The sequence below is a fragment of the Staurois parvus genome, unplaced genomic scaffold (assembly GCF_062004578.1).
Source record: "Staurois parvus isolate SC_StPar_1 unplaced genomic scaffold, SC_StPar_1.0 ptg000165l, whole genome shotgun sequence".
Taxonomy (NCBI): domain Eukaryota; kingdom Metazoa; phylum Chordata; class Amphibia; order Anura; family Ranidae; genus Staurois; species Staurois parvus.
In genome coordinates, this window is record NW_028317961.1 from 16,047,749 (window position 1) to 16,070,652 (window position 22,904).

The following is a 22,904-nucleotide window of genomic DNA, read 5'->3' on the forward strand; positions in this document are numbered from 1 at the left end:
TATCTCCAGTTTCTGAGCATGCTAGAACTGCTTGCTTAGTCTGCAGGTCAGTTCCATAAGTCAGTTATATTTACATATATGTTATAAATGACTTATGCACTGCCACCTTTCCTACTGTAACTACTACCACGTAAGCTGCTGCTAACACCTATCTGAGATCCCCCCGCAGAAAAAAATATATTAAAATACAAAACTGGTGTAACACAAAGCTGTAGATAAATGAGAAAAAAAAGTTTTATGCATAACATATTAAGACTTGTTATCAAGGAGGTATCACAAGTGAGGGTTCATTTACAATATTTACATTTACAATTACAGTCATGGTGCATTAAGAACTTCTACGTAATCATTCTCAGTGTACTTATTGATTGCTTGTGTTCAATGCCTGCTGTTCTCACTGCACACTGTCCCAGTGTAAGGAACCCAGACGAGAATTCAGTTCTGTAAAAGCTAGCTAAATCTGCCAAGAATGCTCAGAGTCACCATTGTGATGGAAAATATACCTGGTTAAGGTTCAGGCTCTGATAGCACCCTGTTTTCATCAAAGCCCATAGTTTCTGGGTTGGAACCTGCTGAATGAGAACTCTCAATCTGCAGTCCCTGGGATTGACTCACTGGCAGCACCCAAAAACTAGTCATCCTACAAGTTATTTAGAAAGTACGCAACTAGGGTCAGGCCAGAAAATGTAGCCACAGGTCATTCACGTTCTAGTAAATCTTTCTTATATTTCTTTTTTTTTTTAGTAGTAGTCTGTTGATTGGTATCATGTGATATAGTCAGAGACAAAATATGGCAGCCATAAAATAAGACGAATGTAGAGTGATTTTAACAATTTTAAAGGCCACCCACCCACCCAAATATGATATTTAATAAAAGATTGCAGCACTCAGTAAAATATTTTAGTTAAATTCATAAACTGAATAGTGTTTCAATAGGTTTAGGCAGCAAATTGTCTTTTTTCAAGCAATGAACAACAATATCAATAAATAAAAAAACACAGAAAGGATTTGACCAAAGAGATATCAATAATGAAGGTGTAAATTCTATAGTGATGGTCCGAACACCTCCCTCTTCTTGGTCAAATAAACGAAAGTTCAACTGCAAACTGAGCTCAGGGGACAAGTGGTATCTTACCGCATCCGAGTATGTGGTAAGATACCGCACAGCATTTTTCCAAAAAAAGTTGGCATTCACTAAAAAACGCTACTAAAATACTGCATGAGTTATTTTATTAAGTCATTCGGTATTTTAGTAATGAAAACATGCCTTAATGTTTAAGCTGTCAGCGGAGTTCCCCACAGACAGCAGAATGTAAAAAGAATTGCCGGCAATTAAGAATTTAGCAAAAGAACAGCATGTGCCCCCCATCCATACAAAGCCCTTTGGGTCTGGTATGAATTTTGAGGGGGACCCGCACACCAAAATGTAAAGACAAAATGGCATGGGGGTCCCCCCAAAATCCATACCAGAGCCTTATTCAAGCATGCAGCCCGGCAGGTTAGAAAAGGGGGAGGGGCAAGTGAACACCCCCACCCTCCTGAACCACACCGGGCCACACGCCCTCAACATGGGGGGGTGCTTTTGGGAAGGGGGCCTCCCTTATTGAAGCCTTTCACAATTGCTCCTCCACATATGTAGTACATTGCCTGTTCTGCCCCTACGGCCTACTGTATGTGGGATGCACTATTAGAACCCTGCAGAAAAGATTTGGGGAGCACCGCAGGCTAGTGGATGATGGTATCACTAAACACAGCGTACCTCGCCACGTCTCAGAGTTCAATTCAAAATCTTCTGGCAACCTGCAGGTATGGGTCATCGAGGCCATAACTGACCACCTCTCCCTAGATGAACACTTTAAACTATTATGCCAACAGGAGACTTATTGGATCTTCACTCTAGATACCCTTGCCCCTAGGGGCCTTAATGAAGAAATTGAAATACGTACCATCATCTAACACCTTACCTCCCAATATTTGCTCCGCTCTTCATCTCACACGACAACCTCTTACACCACTATACCACACATCACCCCCCTCAAAATCGTCTCTACCACCATTTATTGCGCCCCATACTGCCTAGTTTCTGACCCATTTATACTATTTAAAGTTTTCTTAGAGCCTTACATTTACCTTCTGTTTCCCTCCCCTTCCCCCCCCCCCACCTTTCCCATACCAGGTGCCTCTACGTTCTACCATCTCCAACCTCCCCCCCCCCCATGGTGGAACTGGGATCTCCTACGAACACATTCACCTCCAATGTCATGGGTGTGGGTAAGTAGTACCCCCCTCCCCTTTTTTCCCTCATCTATCGCATATTACACATGAACATGTATTCAGTTACTAAGTGTTATCATCTATGATTTCGGGTTTTTCACCTATTGTTCAATCTCACGTGTTTTTATTGCTTCTCAATTAATTACAGAAATGTTTTATATATATATATATATATATATATATACAGTCAGGTCCATAAATATTGGGACATCGACATAATTCTAACATTCTTGGCTCTATACACCACCACAATGGATTTGAAATGAAATGAACAAGATGTGCTTTAACTGCAGACTGTCAGCTTTAATTTGAGGGTATTTACATCCAAATCAGGTGACCGGTGTAGGAATTACAACAGTTTGCATATGTGCCTCCCACTTGTTAAGGGACCAAAAGTAATGGGACAGAATAATAATCATAAATCAAACTTTCACTTCTTAATACTTGGTTGCAAATCCTTTGCAGTCAATTACAGCCTGAAGTCTGGAACGCATAGACATCACCAGACGGTGGGTTTCATCCCTGGTGATGCTCTGCCAGGCCTCTACTGAAACTGTCTTCAGTTCCTGCTTGTTCTTGGGGCATTTTCCCTTCAGTTTTGTCTTCAGCAAGTGAAACGCATGCTCAATCGGATTCAGGTCAGGTGATTGACTTGGCCATTGCAGAACATTCCACTTCTTTCCCTTAAAAAAGCCTTTGGTTGCTTTTGCAGTATGCTTTGGGTCATTGTCCATCTGCACTGTGAAGCGTCCAATGAGTTGAGAAGCATTTGGCTGAATATGAGCAGATAATATTCCCGAAACACTTCAGAATTCATCCGGCTGCTTCTGTCAGCAGTCACATCATCAATAAATACAAGAGAACCAGTTCCATTGGCAGCCATACATGCCCACGCCATGACACTACCACCACCATGCTTCACTGATGAGGTGGTATGCTTAGGATCATGAGCAGTTCCTTTCCTTCTCCATACTCTTCTCTTTCCATCACTCTGGTACAAGTTGATCTCGGTCTCATCTGTCCATAGGATGTTGTTCCAGAACTGTGAAGGCTTTTTTAGATGTTGTTTGGCAAACTCTAATCTGGCCTTCCTGTTTTTGAGGCTCACCAATGGTTTCCATCTTGTAGTGAACCCTCTGTATTCACTCTGGTGAAGTCTTCTCTTGATTGTTGACTTTGACACACATACACCTACCTCCTGGAGAGTGTTCTTGATCTGGCCAACTGTTGTGAAGGGTGTTTTCTTCACCAGGGAAGGAATTCTTCGGTCATCCACCAGAGTTGTTTTCTGTGGTCTTCCGGGTCTTTTGGTGTTGCTGAGCTCACCGGTGCGTTCCTTCTTTTTAAGAATGTTCCAAACAGTTGTTTTGGCCACGCCTAATGTTTTTGCTATCTCTCTGATGGGTTTGTTTTGTTTTTTCAGCCTAATGATGGCTTTCTTCACTGATAGTGATATAGCTCTTTGGATCTCATCTTGAGAGTTGACAGCAACAGATTCCAAATGCAAATAGCACACTTGAAATGAACTCTGGACCTTTTATCTGCTCATTGTAATTGGGATAATGAGGGAATAACACACACCTGGCCATGGAACAGCTGAGAAGCCAATTGTCCCATTACTTTTGGTCCTTTAACAAGTGGGAGGCACATATGCAAACTGTTGTAATTCCTACACCGTTCACCTGATTTGGATGTAAATACCCTCAAATTAAAGCTGACAGTCTGCAGTTAAAGCACATCTTGTTCATTTAATTTCAAATCCATTGTGGTGGTGTATAGAGCCAAGAATGTTAGAATTATGTCGATGTCCCAATATTTATGGACCTGACTGTATATATATATATATTTTAAATGTCCTATATCTAATCCAATGCAATATAATGTATCTCATGGGCACATATATACACACACACACACACACACGCGCAATCGTCCTATCTTACCACATATTAATACCCACTCATATATATGTATATGTAGTTTATATATTCATATATATATATATATATATATATATATATATATATATAAAAATAATTTTCAATTTTTTATCATTTAATTTTTTAATATATATGTATATATATTTTCCATATATAATTTTTCAGATATACTTTTTCAATACATTTTAGATATATTCATTAATTCATATTTATTTTATTATTATTAATTATTTTTTATCTATTTTTTCTTTTTTACAGTTTTTTCCAATAAATCTATTATAATTTTTTAAGTTTTTAAATTTTATATCTATTTTCCTTCTATTATCATTTTTATTCTCCGTTCTGATGTGTGTTTATATGTGATCAAATTATTCCATACACCGCTATGGATCTTAGTGTATATGTGTATTTATTAGCTATGTACACCGCTCAGACATCATGTCTTTATCACCATCCTTCTCCCCCCCCCGTGCTCTTCATGTTCTTCATATTGCAGCTTTCTATCTTTAGCTACATACTGTTTAGATCCATCACTCTGTATTATCCCATATGAACTCTCTAATCACCGACCCCTAGACCTGCCCATACAGCCGCTCCAGGCCCCCTCCGTCCCCTATTTAATTGGCCTACTCCAGTGGCCAATTAGGTCTGATGAAAAGGCTGTTTGCCTTGAAACGCGTCACCGCCCCTTCCCACGGCTCCATGCTACGTCTTGACGTCACTTCTGCTTGGTAGCCATCTTGGCTGCGCTCCAGGCTGGCTGTGATACGTAACCAAACCCATGCTGGTGTGAGAGGCCAGGAACACCTGTCCAGAGCCCGGTTCCTTCCCTGCACCGCGACTCCCTGGACACTCATCTGCCCTCCTCGCTACTCCATTGGGACCCACTAAGGAGCCACTACGTGAGCCTTGGCCCCTGGTACCTCAGCCATCCACTCCAGATGTCCAGCCCGGATAACATCCTTCTAATCATTACCTGATACCTGATATACACCCACATCTTGTGAGTTTTTTAATCTTGTGTGCAATAAACTGTTACCTCCTTTCTACACTTAGTCTGGCGCACCTCTCTCTCCTCTATTCTCTCCACACAGAGTTCCGGTTTACTCTAGAGATTGCAGCCTCACAATGGTGTTTACGTTGCAGCTATGTTTTACTAACCTCCCTCTTGCCCAGAACTACCTGAATTACAAGACCCCTCCACCGTCAGAACTATTAAAGCTGCATAACCTTCAGTGAACCACCATATACTTTATTTACTCTTATTTTTCCCCCCTCTCTTCCCCCCTAGTCTCACAGAGAAGTCCCCATGTTCCCCCTGTCCCCATGTTCTCCTATAACTGAACTGCCTCCATCGCCTTTAAGACTTGTATATCCACTACTACCTCTCCTGCGCCAATACGCACTTGTATAAATCTAATGTTACCTTTTGTCACCTGGTTGGATGCATTTATTTAACCCTTTCCTGCCCACCTCCTTTAACAGAAACCCATCCCCTTTAAAAGTTCTCAATGCCCAGGGGGGCCAGGAAGGATCATGTGACCACTGCGATTGGCTGTCACAGTAGTCACATTATTGAAACTGATGTCTGCTCAGGACCTAGAGCCATTTTTGCTAGCTCAGTATTTGTACCAGGAACATGCTTCCTGCACATAAACATTGCTCAGCGATGCATACAGCATGTGTGACGCATTCATGTTAAAGCCCAGCTTTTTGCCACAGCACATATGGGTTACTGAGGTGTAAAGGGGTTAATATTCCAATATATAGATGGCACTCATGGAGACAGAATATGGAGAAAAAAAATTGTCAATACAATAGTTGCATTTCTGACATTTGGATTTTTTGTTTGACACATTAGTATTATAATCCTATTGGTCAGTGTAAATATTGGTGGCTTTTTAATGTACTTATGATCAGGACCAATTTAAGGGAAAGTACAGAGTATTTTTGGTTACTATTGCAATGTTTACTGTGAATCTGGCCATACATGGCTCGAATTCCTGCTGAACTGGCTGAAATTTGGGGCATGGGTGGCTCTGTTGACACTACCTGGCTTGACAAACTTTGATTAAAAACTAAAACGATCTGGGTCAAAAATTGTTGTCCAAGCAGTAACTACATCATATCATACAATAGCAGGCAGTGAAGATCCTTCCATCCATGCTAGACATGGATAGAGGAATCTTTGAGATTTCAAGGGCTTTCAAAGAGAAATCTATGTGTGAATGACTAGCCTAGCTCTGGACACATATCAACTTACCAGAGTTAGCCCAGTTAAGCCTTGATTTGCTGCAAAAGCAACCTTTATTCTAAGGTGGACATGCATTATACATTTGTTTTTGTTCAACCAATTCCCCCATCCACTCATTTGAGGTGGATGGGGAATCATTCCCGTTGTGCCTCCTCCGTTGTCAAACACAATGGTCAGTGTTGCCGGCTATAGTCGGTGGCACTGATTGTCTGGAGAAAACCAACATGGGGGTTTTACAGAAGTCAATTGATAGATTGACTTTTGTACAACCAGGGTGCTGATACACGGATTGAAATGTGCCTGGTCCCTGTTGAACTGACCAAATTACGTTTCCCGTATGGCCAGCTTAGGTTTACACACCAATACAGCTCTAATAGATTCCAGTGCTTCCATCAAGTCTTCATGTGTCTGCAGACATAGAATAAAGCCTGCATGATGGGAAGCTGCTTTTGAAGCAAAGAAAGGGTAAACAGCACTAACCCTGTTAAATTTATTATGTCCGAGATTGAGCTTTAACCACTTCCCAACCTCCCAATAGCAGAACTACTGCTACAGGGTGGCAGGACTAATCAAAATCACGTATATATACTGGTGATTTTGTATTTCCAGGTAGGGCCTACTTTTGCCTCCATTGGCGGTTACAGCTGTTGGTCACAGGGTTCCGGAAGGAGATTCCCGGCACCTGGTGATCGCCAAAGAACACTGACAGTGGAGAGGTCTGTATGCAAACAATACAGATCTTTCCCCTGTCAGCTCCAGCATGCTGCTTTGTATTGCTCTGCATAGCAGAGCAATACAAAGCAGCATGTTTAAATAGTAAAATAGCACACAGCACATAATGTGAAACACACACAGCACACAGTTAACTCTTTGATCGCCCCAGATGTTAACCCCTTCCTGCCCAGTGTCATTAGTACAGTGTCAGTGCTTTTTATTAGCACTAATCACTGTATTAGTGTCACTGGGGATGTCATTGGCAGTTAGTCAGTTCTCCCTCAGTGTCAGAATGCCTGCCGAAGTCCCGCTATTTGTCACTGATTGCCGCCATTACTAGTGGAAAAAAACAATAAAATTCCAGTATATACACCGCCATTTGTAGATGCTATAACTTTCACACAAACCAATTAATTTACACATATTGGTATTTTGTTTTAGCAAAGACATGTAGCAGAATACATTTTGGCCTAAATTTATGAAGAAATTAGATTTTTTAATTTTTTTTACTGGATATGTTTAATAGCAAAAATAGTTTTTTTTTCAAAATTGTCGGTCTTTTTTCATTTTTAGCGCAAAACATAAAAAATTGCAGAGGTGATCAAATACCACAGAAAGAAAGCTCCATTTGTGGGATAAAAGGACATAAATTTAATTTCCATGCAGTGTTGCATGACTGCGCAGTTGTCAGTTAAAGTAATGCAGCGCCATATCGCAAAAAATGTCCTGGTCAGGAAGGGGGGTAAATCCTCTGGAGGGCAAGTGGTTAAAGAAGTTTTCAATCTCTCTTTCATGTTTTCCAAGCTTGTTCTTCCATATTAAGAACATGAATATAGGGGAATCTCGGTGGGGTAATACAATCATGTCATGATTCTTAACAGCTATTGAGAAAAGATACCAGCTACATAGGGGGTGCTTTGTTTTAAGTCAGATTGATTTACTAAAACCTAAAGACTGTTCACCTTACAAAGAAAAAATAAGAGAAATGCATTCACTTCAATCAAACAATCCAGTGCTAAATTTTCTAAAATTTTACCCTCACATGACTGGGTATTTACATTTTGTTGAACATACACTTTGCAAGCTGAACATTTACTTTTCTAAGATATCAAACTCTACTTCTTTAGTAAATAAACCCCAATGAGTGAGTTGATCTTAATTGCAAGAGGAAGCTATAAAAGCACAACCATTGTGTGCCAAGCAGGAAGCAGAGCCTGCTTAATTACAAATGATACACTAAAACAAAGATTTAAATCATTAACACCTAACAATGAGATTCACTTCATCAAGCTGTCTTCAAGTTCATGTTAGATGCAGTGGCTGCATTAAATATCTTCCATCAAGTCTAAAAGGGGCAAGTTTGTATTTTTAGATTTGTAAGAACTTCACATCCACCATCTATGTTCATTTTTTTAACTTTTGCTGGTTATTATATACAAACAGCCCCCCTGCCTCCAAAGTAATAAGAATAAATTATTATGGTTGCTTAGATCTGCAGAAGAACAGTCAGTACCGAGTAACCATTAATAAATCAGGGCTTCGTGGCATGGATTTAATGTAATATTTGACTCTATTTTCCTTTAGAAAGAAAAGGAATATGTGGTAAAAAGCAAACAAGCTTTGTATTCATTTTGCTTACTTCACAGCCTTTTCAATTTATTTATTTTTGAAGGTAACTCAGTGTACAGTCTAAAGTATTACATGCAATTCTTGTAATAATAAAAGCATTCTACTAACCATCAAGTTGAAGAAACAGTGTGTCCTTTCTTGGAAGTTATTACATTCAATGGAATAATCTGCTTATATGAATATTTAAATCATGTCCCGTATGAATTCCTTCAAAAATAAATCTTTTGAATTATAAATTAGAATAATTCTAAGTTTTTTTTCTTCTACAGTGCTATTGCAAGTCAATTAAAAGCTGACACAAGCAAGGACAAACAAAAGCGAATGAAGAGGAAGTTGGCTCCCTGGAAACAAATAATCAGCATGGCCGTCTTTATTATGAAAAATGGTGTATATGAGGAACAGCTGAATTGCCCAAACATGTTTCCTTGGAAACATGTCTCTCATTACACCTAAATTATGTTTCATGGGACTGTCTATGTACAAAATTCTGAGCAGGGTCTTTAATAAACACCTCAGAAGTGTAATTGATATGAGACAAACACTTTCATTTATTATACACTGATTTCAGCTAGACAATAGGGAAATGGCAAAGTGGCAAGAAATAAAAAAGAACATAGTGTTCTAGTTGTTTAATACCAAGAAGAAACAGAACTCTTGTAAATATGAAAATGCTGCCACAGATATAGATTTTGTCTAACTGAATATTTTTTTTTGCACATGGTGAATACAGTCCCATAATAATTACAAAAAAGATATAATAGAAATGTGTTACCCATTAAAAATATGGCTCCATTTAAATGAAAACAAGCCTGAAGTGGTTTATACTTGCCCACTCTAGCTATGGCCACACAATTCAAGCACTTTTGGGTGTTTGCACTTAAAATGACACTGAACTAAATTTTTTTCCATCAATTATTTTAAAATATCAAGTATACCATGGGCCTACTTTTTTTTTGTATAAAAAATCTCTTCAATATGAATAGCTTGGCGCTGTCTAAAATAAGACAATGTGATTAATACCATAATCCAGTGCTACAAACATAAAATGAAAAAAGTATTCACTGTGAACAAAATATTATAGCAATATAGATGAATGAATAACCACATACGTGATTCATATAACAATAAAGTCCTGTTAGAAAATAATAAAAAAAGAAAATAGTCCGTGCTTGTCCACCGTGACACAGATATAGATGTATGTTTATAATAAGTAAATTTTCACAATGTATCCATAATATACATTAATGTGCTCCCAAAACACCTGCTGTGCCAAACATATGTTGTGCTTCCACCATATATATATCTACTCACCTCCAGGAATGGACCTATTTACAAGTACAGGTCAAATGCGTTTGTATTAAGAAGACATACTAAATGGGTAGAACGGGGAAGAATGGGTTCTTCCGCTTTAAAGCCTTCACTCTCAGTGGGCAGCAATAGTCTTCAATGGAATTGAGGTATGCTCTAACAAAAAAAATAATATATCAAATAGTCTATTATGCTTAAACACAATTTAATAGTATAAAACTTATTGCACACGCATCAATACAGTTAATCAGCACCACAATGTGTTCCAACGCACTAGAGTTTCTTTCTACTTCTGGCTTCATTCGTACCCAGAAGTGACGTCACCTGGTTCCATCCTCCGAAGCTCTCCGTCACAACCTACGTCACTTCCTCAGGGAAGTCTCTTGCTATTGTTTTAAGGCTTCTTTTTTTGCCATGGGCAACCTCTCTATTCTCTACTGTTGCACCGCACTACTACTAGTGTAGAGCAAGCAGTGCCATTATTTCTGGTCGCATGCTCTGCTCTTTGTGTACTATAATTCCCATACAGTTGAATACGTCTACATGTAGATGTGTAGTGCATCTTGGGGCAGGCAGCAAAGGGTGACTATGCTCACGTACAGAAGGGGGTAGAACAGGGAGTGAGAACAGAAGAAAAAAAACTTGCTTTTGAAAACAGAAATAAAGGAAAATAGAGATAAAAGATACATTCTAGTTATATTTAGACACATTAAATTTAACTTATTCTATGAAAAAAAAAATGCAAGTTTAGTTTCACTTTAAGATACAGTGCTCCAAGTGTCCAGGTGCTCTGATATACATATATTTGGTCAATGGGTTAGGATTGAAGCCCTGCCCCATTCCTGTGCCTACTAAGCCCCACTATTGTCCATTATTGTGATGGGGAGCTTTAATGGCCATGAGAGAGAAAACAAGAGGTAGAATGAGGTTTATAATATATTAACTTTGGTATTAAATACACTATATTGCCAAAAGTATTGGGACGTCTGTCTTTACACGCACATAAACTTTAATGGCATCCCAGTCTTATTCCGTAGGGTTCAGTATTGAGTTGGTCCACCCTTTGCAGCTGTAAACAGCTTCAACGCTTCTGTGAAGCCTGTCCAAAAGGTTTTGGAGTATGTCTATGAGAATGTTTGATCATAGCTCGCAGTCTCCACTCTAATTCATCCCAAAGGTGTTCTATCGGGTTGAGGTCAGGACTCGCTCATCCATATCTTTATGGACCTTGCTTTGTGCACTGGTGCGCAGTTATGTTGGAACAGGAAGGGGCCATCCTCAAACTGTTCCTACAAAGTTGGGAGCATGAAATTTTCCAAAATTTCTTGGTATGCTGATGATTTAGGAGTTCCCTTCACTGGAAATAAAGGACCAAGCCCAACCCCTGAAAAAAAACCTCACACCATAATCCCCCCTCCACCAAACCTTACACTTGGCACAATGCAGTCAGGTAAGTACTGTTCTCCTTGCAACTGCCAAACCGAGACATGTTCATCAAATTGCCAAACAGAGAAGCGTGATTTGTCACTCCAGAGCCCCTCTCTGCTCTAGAATCAAGTGGTGGCATGCTTTACACCACTACATCTAATGCTTTGCATTGCACTTGGTGATATAAGGCTTGGATGCAGCTGCTTGGTCATGGAAACCCATTCTATGAAGCTCTGTTGTTGTGCTAATCTGAAGGCCACATGAAGTTTGGAGATCTTTAGCTTATGACTCTGCAGACGGTGACTTCTGTGCACTTCAGTTTCCGTTATTCCCAGTTGCTTCCACTCTGTTATATTACCACTAACAGTTGACTGTGGAATATTCAGTAGCAAGGAAATTTCACAGATGGGCTTATTTCCATTTCACAACCTATCACAGCCCATTCTTTCACTATTTTTTTTTATTTATTCATTACAGGTACTTATAGAGCACTGTCAATTTACAACTATTAAAAGGCTATTAGTTTAGTTTTTACATTTTGGAATGAGGTTCCATGAGATTGTGCATAATTTTAAAGTGTGCCTTGACTGAAAAGGGTTAAGAAACACTGCTTTGCAGTATATCTGTCACTTTGCTCATTTAAGACAAAGTAGCAGGTAGTGAGTATAGTCATTGCAGGGACAAGACCTATGTCACCCAGGATGGGGATGTCAACACCCCTTCTCCCTTAAGGTAAGCAAATGAAAATTACACAACTTAATGTACAGTGGCTGGGATGGTGCAGGGTGGAGAAATCACAGTCTCTGTCCACCAGTCTTAGGAATGCCACCTTTGGTTTATGGAAACCCAGACTGGATATGGGAAACGTGTTGTGACCTGTTTATACCAGTGTGATTAAGTAATAATCAGCATGTTAAAACGGCCAGATTTCCATCAACATTATTTTAACCAAAATGTGTTCATATGGGAACTAAAGTAGTTTATAGTTAAACAGAAAACCTGCGCTTGGGAATTATAAGTCAAATAAAAAGAGCAGCTAACACAATTACTGGGCAAAAATTGACAAAACAAAACACTCAGTGTAGCACTTTAGTAAACAATTAACAATGATGAATAATAGTATCCAAACCCCCACCAAAGTGGAATGGTTATGTGCCAATAATAAAAATTAAATAAAAGTCTGTATAGAAGTCCACATGATCTAGAAATATTGGTGCTTAGTGAGCTCATGATACAATTTATTCACAATAATGCACTTACAATCAAAAAGGTAAAAAACCAGCATGTCTGTATAATGTTTCCATCCACCAAAATGGCTGCCGTCCGTGGCAGTGTGCAGTGATGTCACACTACGTGGCTCCACCCTACAGGTTTCGTCACACAGAGGACATTGTCAGGCATTAGTTCATAACTCATCGAAAGTAAAAAATGTTATTCTTTGATTTGTTCCTTTTATAAAGGCTCTACATTTTTTTTCCATTTGTTTTGTTTTTGGACAAAAAGGGGTTTCTTTTGACAATATTGTCTTTAGAGATTTTCTTGATTTTGTTTTCACCCAAAATAATGTTTCTAGTACAATCATGGTTAAATTCAGTTCCTTTACTAAAGGAATTGAGTATCTCCCACTTACTCAATTATAGCTGTGTTCTCTTTAAATGACCAATCGTGTGCAGATGAAAAAAAGATATTTGGTTTTCACATTACTGAATAATTAAAGTGAATCTTCACGCAATTTTTGGAAGATTCTCACCTCCTTTAGTATATTTGCCTCAGAGTATCAACATTTGTTTACATTTTAGCAGACACTATTGGGGAACAGTTGTTATTGCTATTCACATCTAAAATAACTGCTGGGAGCAGATATGACACACAAAATAAGCTTATGTATTTATCCAGGGGAAATTTATTTACAGTTTTAACTGGATATGCCTTAGAACCTCTTACTTGTTAATTAGGCATTCATAATCATTATCATCAAAAAACTGTATTGACTAAAACAATCATCTGAAACTTTAATGGTATAATCACAATGGCTAAGTGGTTAGCACTTCTGTCCGACAGCACTAGGGACATCAGTTTGAATGGCAAGCATGAAACTACCTGCCTGGAGTTTGCATGTTCTTCCTGTACCTGCTTGGGTTTCCTCTTTGTTCTCTGTTTCCTCCCACACTCCAAAGACATGCTGGTAGGTTGGTTCCTGTCTAAATTGGTCCTAGAATGTATTAATGTGAATTAGGGACCTAAGATTGTATGCTCCTTAAGGGCAGGGACTGATGCAAATGTACAGTTGATATGTAAAACGCTGCTTAAATTATCGTTTAGTCCATACAGTATATATTTGGACACAGGCCCAATTTTATTTTTTTTTCAGGTATTTACCAAAACATATTAAAGCTATAGTTATATAATGGATATGGGTTGAAAGTTCACACTCTCAGGTTTATATTGAGGGTATGTACATCCAAATTGGAGGAAGGGTTTAAGAATTACAGCTCTTAAGAGTAGCCATCCCCCCTTTTTCAAGTGACCAAAAGTAATTGGACAATTGAATCAAAAGATGTTTCATGGCCAGGTGTGGGCTACTCCATTATTTCTTCATTAGTTTAGCAGGTAAAAGGTCTGGAGTAAAATGTCTAAGTGTGGTATTTGCATTTGGAATCTATTGCTATGAACCTACATCATGCGTTCAAAGGAGCTGTCCATGCAAGTGAAACAGGCCATTGTAAGGCTTCAAAAACTAAAGAAATCCATCAGAGAGATAGCAGCAACATTAGGAGTGGCCAAATCAACAGTAGATTCTGAGGAAAGAAGAACGCACTGGTGAGCTCAGCAACATAAAATGGCATGGATGTCCACGGAAGACAGCAGTGTTGGGTGATCGCAGGATCCTCTCTATGGTAAAGAAAAACCCATTCACAACATCCAGACAAGTGAAGGACACTCTCCAGGAGGTGGACGTATCATTGTCAAAGTTGACAATCAAGAGAAGACTTCATGAGAGCAAATACAAGGTGCAAACCCTTCATAAGCCTGAAGAACAGAAAAGCCAGAATAGACTTTGCCAAAAAACATCTAAAAAAACCAGACCAGTTTTGGAAAAGCATTCTTTGGATGGATGAAACTAAGATTAATCTGTACCAGAATGACGGTAAGAAAAAAAGCGTGGAGAAGGCTTGGAACAGCTGATAATCCAAAACAAACAACGTCATCTGTAAAACATGGTGGCAGTGCAATGGCATAGGCATGCATGGCTTCCAGTGGCACTGGGTCATTGGTGTTTATTGATTATGTGACAGAAGACAGAAGCAGCTGGATGAATTCTGCAGTGTTTAGAGATATACGGTCAGCCCAGATTCAGCCAAATGCAGCAAAGTTGATTGGGCGGCGCTTCACAGTAGAGATGGACATTGATCCAAAACACACTGCAAAAGCAACCCAGGAGCTTTTGAAGGAAAATAAATTGAATATTCTGCAATGGCTGAGTCAATCACCTGATCTCAACCCAGTTAAGCATGCATTTCACTTGCTAAAGGAAAAATAAAGGCAGAAACAACTGAAGACAGCTGCAGTTAGAGCTTGGCAAAGCATCAGAAAGGAGAAAACCCAGTCTTTGGTAATGTCCATGGGTTCCAGACTTCAGGGAGTCATTGCCAGTAAAGGATTCTCAACAAAATATTAAAAATGAACATTTTATTTCAAGATTATATTCATTTGTCCAATTACATTTGAGCCCTGAAAATGGAGGGACTGTGTATAAAAATGGTTGCAGTTTCTAAAATTTGTACTTGATATTTATGTTCAACCCCTTGAATTAAAGCTGAAAGTCTGCACTTCAGATTCATTTGGATTGTTTCGTTTTAATTTATTCTGGTGGCATACAAAGCCAAAAGTATAAAAATTGTGCCTGTGTCCAAATATATATGGACCTTACTGTATATTTTGGAAACTTAAAAAAAGCTTAACATTAAAACTTACCTTTTGGGCAAAAATATACTGAAAATTGATCTAAGGTATTAACCCTTTTTAATAAGATAATTATGCTTTCATGCATTAAATACATCTATTATAGCGTGAAAGATGATGGAATATTTAGTTGTCAAGTACAGAAAAACTGGATTGTTCCTCGTCATTTGTGTAGAAACTCTCTTGGATCCCATTTTTAAACAATCTAGCTACCCAAAGGAAAACTGTATTTACATTATCCAGAATCGAAGCAGGTGGGAATCTGCAGTACAATTTACTAAAATTGTTGCAATCTATGTAGCAGACATTTTTTTTAACGTTGAAGCTTATATTCAAAATCAGGCATCCTGAAATTGCAAAGGTGCATATGTGAGCTAAAAATCCATATGTCACAGAACATTCACAGACAATCATAAAGTGTGGAGTATTTTTATCTCTGGGAGTGATCATCATAATTACATTTACCAGTTCTTTCTGTCAGAAATCATCCTTGGATGTTACTTGATTCTATAGGTTGGTAACTCTGATACGTTGCCATTAAATTAGTGCCATTTGAAATGATTGTTGTTAGCTTATCCAGTTATTGTGTATCATCAAAATTCCTTAATATACCTACATTTCCCTTTTTATCTAAAACAGCATCAGGATCCAACAGAATTCTGGAAAGCCCCGCTGACATGGTTAATGTTCAGTTGGGCCTACTTCCTTCATTTCCCGAATGGACACAATGTGTTATGTACTGGGTAAAGAACCAACAGAGAGGTGATGAAAAAAGGACAGGGAAGACACAAATCAAGTGCAGGATTTTTTGGGGTCCAGCTGCCTTTAGACCAACTGTTTTACAGGCTCTATTAGATGCTGGAAATAAGTTCCTGTTTTTTAACTCTACCATTCACTAAATTCCTGACTGGTGAAACCATTACCATCCTGGAATAAGTGAGGTGCAAGTAGGGCTTCAGTCCTTCCTTGGTCTATCAAAAAAAAGTATGGCTGGATATACACTTTAATAAGTACCAACCACAGCAAATGTCCTTGTTTATCCACATAGTTTATAAGTAAGGTATATAAGGTGTCAAGTATTGGTGAGGAATAGGTGTAGATGAGATAGCCCAGTCTTGACTCTAATTCAGGAATGCTTGTCATATTTCCCTTCAATGAACAAAGCATAATCATAATGTACCCATTAGCTATAATCTATTGTGTGGGAGGATAGTAGCTAGGCCTCCCCACTGTTTGGCGTCAATATTTGGCTCACAGTAAATAATATTCATAGACCAAAGAGAAGATAAATGCCACGACTGACCTTCCAACGCACATATAACATAAATCACATAGGATACAGACAGAATTTTATTTTAAAAAAATCACACAATTAAACTTGAATTTGTACTAGTTCATTAAAGCCTAGCTATGGCTAGATTTATTTTTTTTTTGGATTTAGGTCTTAAAGTTCTGTTGATTATTTCTTTTTGTCTCTCCTATTAAGGACATTTTCTACAACTTCCTGCAAAACAATTTTATTTCTCCTCATCTCCAGGAAAACAAGAGGAACTATGTCCACGCATGAGGTCCGTACAGCATGTGCATGGCAGGACCATTCTCTTACTGGGATTGAGGTATCAGAGGTATGCTGGACGGGTGGATTGGACATAAGCTCAGTGTGTCCCTTCTAAATGCAACAGTTGCAGTCAAAATGTGCATTTACATGGGACCAGAGGGTTAACTGGAGTCTGGTTCATTCACTCAATATACACGGCGTGCGGCCCATCTCTAAGTTGTAGGTCCTCCTTAAGGTTTACTTTCCCTGAAATTAGTAAAGTAAAAGCACCTCATGTGTAAGACGAGTGATCCCGACCAGGGTGCCTAGCATAGCCCAGAAGAACCCACCTTGGAGTAGGCCTCTTATGTCACCCTACACTTGGCATTCAACGAGGGAACATGGTGTAAGGCTCACCTAGCTACCCCTGCTCACATGCAGATCTCACATGTCTGTTTATAGACTCTTTATAAAGAGACTAGAAACACATTTAAAAAAAGGAACTTTTAACACATGGTTATATGTTTAAAGCAGTTGTAAAAACTCAAGGTTTTTTACCTTCATGCATTCTATGCATGAAGGCAAAAACATTCTGTGTGCAGCAGTGCCCCCAGCCCCCTCAATACTTATCTGAGACTCATCGCCATCCAGCGATGTGCACGACAGCCTCGGCTGTCTCGGGTCTCTGCCTCCTCATTGGCTGAGATAGCAAGCAGAAGCCATTGGCTCCCTCTGCTGTCAATCACAGCCAGTCAGCCATTGAGGACAGAAAGGTGGTGGGGCCAAGTTGTGGCTCTATGTTTGAATGGACACACGGAGCCTGCGGGGTACCCTAGAAGAGGAGGATCCAGGCTGCTCTGTGCAAAACCACTATACACAGCAGGTAAATATAGACATGTTTGTTATTTTATAGAGAAAAAAAAGAACCTTTAGTATCGCTTTAACCACCACAATACTGGACATTTTCACCCCCTTCCTACCCAGGCCAGTTTCCAGCTTTCAGTGCTTTCACACTTTGAATGACAATTACTCAGTCATGCAACACTGTACCTATATGAAATGTTTATCATTTTTTGAGACAAATAGAGCTTTCTTTTGGTGGTCTTTAATTACTGGGGTTTCTACTTTTTGCAATATAAATGAAAAAAGACCACACATTTTGAAAAAAAGCTTGTTTTTCTTAGTTTCTGATATAACATTTTGCTAATAAGTAATTGCTCTTCATAGATTTTGTCCAAAATTTATACTGCTACATTTCTTTGGTAAAAAAACCCAAAATCTGTGTAATGTATATTATTTGGTTTTAAATTTTTTCCCACCATTCTTTGGACAATGAAGAGATTATATAGAATATGGGTTTTTTCACAAAAATATCATATTAACAAGTTATTTCTGACTCTTGCAAATTTTTATGTCACACGGTATTTGCGCAATAGTTTTTCTAATGCAATTGTACACACTAATGCAAAAATACATTTTAATAGATTTCAAGGCACACAAACACAATATAATACCCAATTTTGGTAAAATATCAAATATGGTGTTATGCTGAGTAAATAGATACCAAACATGTCATGCTTTAATGTTGCACACATTTGTAAAATTGCGTCAAACTTCAGTATTTAACTCTCCATGGGCAATGCATTATAAGCCTTTACAGGTTACCAGTTTAGAGTTACAGAGGAGGACTGGTACTAGAATTATTGCACTCATGCTGACGCTCGTGGTAATACCTCACATGTGTGCTGCGATTGCTGTTTACATATGGATACAGGACCAACATATGTGTTTGCCTTTGTATGTGAGCACGGGGGGACGGGGCACTTTAAATTTTGTATTTATTTTTTGGCGGGACACTGGTACACTGACAGATGTTTTTGTGCACTTGTACACTGTGACAGATGTTGATCATCTACCAACGGACACCACTGGTGTTGACGATTCACTAGGGACACTGACAGATGTTAATTTTGCAATGTAACACTATTGCAGATGTTTTTGTGCACTGGTACAGTGACAGATGTTGATGTGACACTGGTTTACTGTGACAGATGTTGAAAGGACACTAGTTTACTGTGACTGATGTTTTGCGTACTGGAACAAATGTTGATGGGACACTGGTACAGATGTTGATGGGACACTTGGACAGGGACATATGGTGCTTGGTGTACTGTGTGGGGATGGCTGCAGTCTGTGTGATCTGTGTATAGCTGAACACTAAAATCATCAGCTACACACCAGGGGCGGACTGATAACTCATTAGGCCCCCCGGCAATAGGGGATCATGGGGTCCCTGTGTCCTTTCCCACACTCAAAGCACACCCAAAAAAGCCTATAAAAAAGGTACCAGGAGCATTTCATGGGGCCCCCTGCTGACCCCAGGCCCTCGGGCAGTGCCCGAGTGCTCGAATGGTCAGTCCGCCCCTGCTACACACACAGCGAGAGAGCCGACACAGGGACACATGTCTATGTTTACACTGTGAGATGACTGTGACTGGACACAGCCATCATGTGAATGGGAGGGCCAATCACAGCGCCCATGCCACAATCTGTTATGTGCTGTGTCCTAGGGATACAGCCATCATAGGGTTGCACTGCTGTGCAGTCCTGAGGCCGCGCGAGGCGCATGTTCTGACAGGATGTATGGGTCTGTCCAGTCAGAATGGCAACGCGCTCACTCAGCTGTTTATGTGCAGCTGCGTGGGAAGCAGATAATATATACTTTTGAGCATATGTTTACATGCACATTTTTGTTTAGGTTCTTGGCCTAAAAGGACATAGTTACATAGTTAGTCTGGCTGAAAAAAAAAGACAAAGGTCCATCCAGTTCAACTATTAAACATAATTTGATTTAATAGTGTTAAATCACAAAATATGTGATGTCTAATTTAGATGTTCCCTCACTTTCTTTCATGGTGACAGTGGTCACTAGTACAGAGGGGTAAATCTACACATGGCAGAAGGTCTAACCCCAACACATAAATTTACGAAGCTTTGACACTATACACATTAAATACACATTGAAGATCTGTAATTTTATGTACATCCAAGTACATTTAGTAAATACCTTTAAAAATCCCCAATGGTGCATAAATATAATGCCAGTTTTGTTTTAGGGTTAGGTCTACTGTGCCATCTCTTGGCAGATCTGCTATCCAATATTTGCTTTGTTATTCTATTTTCTTTGTTCTGTAATCCTGTAAAGCACAGCATACACTTTTACTGCAGTATAAACACAATTTCATGCAACAAAGCTTATATTTAATATCTTTGACCTTTCTGAGGCATCATGTGACCCCCCAAGAGAGTCTGTGCATAATCTCAAATATTTTAAGGACTCCTTCCTTCTGCTGAAGTATATGAAAGAAAATATTGCATTATTGATCATTTTATTATTGTTACCCAGAAGGATTTTTTTTTACACAATAGACATGATTTTTCTTTACAGAGCCCATTGTTTGTATGTGTGCCAAGATTGTTTATTAGTATTCTTTTCATTGTTGTTGTAAATAGTGTTGTTTTCTTTCTTCGTTGCTATTTTATTGGAGTTTTTATATTTTGCCTGACATTCCCATTGCTCCAATTTCATTCTTTAACATATTAGTGGGATATACAAACTCCTGCTGTGTCCTAGCTTGCACTAAGGTTTTAATAGGCTCTTACTGTTATTTGCCAGTAGTGATTAAATAATTAAAAACAAACATCTATTAAAATAGAATAAACAATACAATTAAGCAATAAGTAGGACGTCCCACAGAACAGGTTATTCTCTTGGAGCTTGGGCAGGTTGCTAGTTTTGCAATGAATGTGGCTACAAGAAGAGTGTACATTGCATCTAAAGGTGTATATATGCTTTCAATAATGAGCAAGCAATCTTATATAAGTCACTCTGCATTAAATGATATAGTAAAATTCTATGTGCATTAAATTAGGTAATACAAAGTGCAATGGGTATTTGCAAACTACAGTAAATCGCAGTAACTCAGCAGATATCAATTGAGTGTACTGAGGTTAGGAACCAAAAAAAATGAAATCGAGCTGGCTACTATAACTGTACTTTGCACTCTGTCATTGCAATCTGCACTACATTATTAAATAATTCTATTAAACTTTGATAGAAAAAAGATGGTTCACTTAACATTTTAAAAGATAATACAGTGGGGAAAAAAAATTATTTGATCCCCTGCAGATTTGGTAAATTTGCCCACTTACAAAGAAATGAATGGTCTATAATTCTTTTTATCATAGGTGTATTTGAACCACTTCCAGTCCGGACACTTTTACCCCCTTCCTGTCCAGGCCAATTTTCAGCTTTCAGTTCTGTTACACTTTGAATGGCAATTGTGCGGTTATGCAACACTGCACCCATATGAATTTTTTTTGCATTTTTTTGAGACAGATACAGTTTTATTTTGGTGGTATTTATTCATCGCTGGGATTTTTTATTTTTTTGCTATATAAAGGAAAAAGTCCAAAAATGTTGATAAAAAGTGTTTTTCTTATAAAATTTTGCAAATAAATAATCTTTCTTTATAAATCTTGGCCAAAATGTATTCAGCTATCTTTTTAGTAAAAAAAATAACCCAAATTAGTTTATAACCAAAAATTATAATTTTTCAAAAATGTTTTTTACATTTTTATTTTATTTTTAATTTTTTTTAAACATACTGTCACCCTAGCAGTACCGTGTCACCATAGTGACACTGTTCTACTTGTGGGAGGTGATGAAGATTTTTTTTTTTTTTACACTGTTTTCTTTTACACCCATAAAGGCTGTAAAAGCAATCATTTCTCTTTCTCTCTGGCTGCACTCTTGCAGCCATTAAGAAATACTGTGAGAGCTGTGATTGGTCACAGCTTGTCACATTGTACAAAGCTGATGTGAAAAACCTTGTACCATGTGATCTCTGTGATCATTCACAGATTTCACACGTAGTAAGCAATGATGTCAGAAGTGGCATATTGCGTGTTACTATTCATGTGATCACTGATTGGCCAATCAGTGTTCACATAATCGGGACCTTGCACTGAGGTCCCGAACAGCGATTGGTGACTCCCAGGGAGCGCTCACAGACTAAAATGGCGGGCGCTGTTTATGAACGGCAACCCACTCTTGCACTGCTCCCGTCCAGCTGTTTATATACATGGGCCGGACGGGAAGTGGTTAAATGATAGAGAGAAAACATTAACCAAAAATCCAGAAAAAATACATGATACAAATGTTATAAATTGAGTTTCAGTTCAGTGAGTAAAATAAGTATTCGACCAAGCAAAACGTGACTTAGTACTTGGTGGAGAAACCTTTGTTGGCAAGTACAGAGGTAAGACGTTATTTGAAGTTGGATACCAGGTTTTCACACATCTCAGGAGGGATTTTGGTCCACTCTTCTTTACATCCTCTAAATCCTTAAGGTTTCTTAGCTGTCACTTGCAACTTGAAGTTTCAGCTCCTTCCATAATTTTTTTATAGGATTAAGTTCTGGAAACTGGCTAGGCCACTCCATGATCTTAATGTGCTTCTTCTTGAGCCACTCCTTTGTTGCCTTAGCAGTATGTTTTGGGTCATTGTCATACTGTCATAAATACAATACATAGCCCAATCCATTGTCCCCTCAATGCAGCAAAGTTGGCCTTTACCTTTAGCAGAGAAACAGCCTCAAAGCATAATGTTTCCACCTCCATGCTTGACTGTAGGGATGTGTTCTTAAAGTCTTGTCAGCATTTTTCTTCCCCCAAACACGGCGAGTCAAGTTAATGCCAAAGAGCTCAATTTTGGTCTCATCTGACCACAGCACTTTCTCCCAATCCTTCTCTGAATCATTTAGATGGTCAATGGCAAACTTCAGATGAGCCTGTA

General features: G+C 38.7%; 1 protein-coding gene across 5 annotated transcripts in view; it reads left to right on the plus strand.

Moving 5' to 3' along the window:
• The window catches only part of LOC149462921 (uncharacterized), a 383,187-nt gene extending 373,848 nt beyond the window's left edge, over positions 1-9,339 (plus strand). For 4 of the 5 annotated variants that reach the window (XR_016312557.1, XM_089676272.1, XM_089676271.1 and 1 more), the window contains one exon: positions 9,081-9,339. Coding sequence is in view for 4 of the 5 variants with exons in the window: in XM_089676269.1 (XP_089532395.1) it covers positions 9,081-9,264 (184 nt within the window). In the remaining variant the exon portion in view is untranslated. Of the gene's footprint in view, positions 1-2,176; positions 2,272-9,080 lie in introns of all 5 variants that reach the window. The other variant, XM_089676270.1, reaches the window with a different exon arrangement.
• The last annotated feature ends 13,565 nt before the right edge of the window (positions 9,340-22,904 follow it).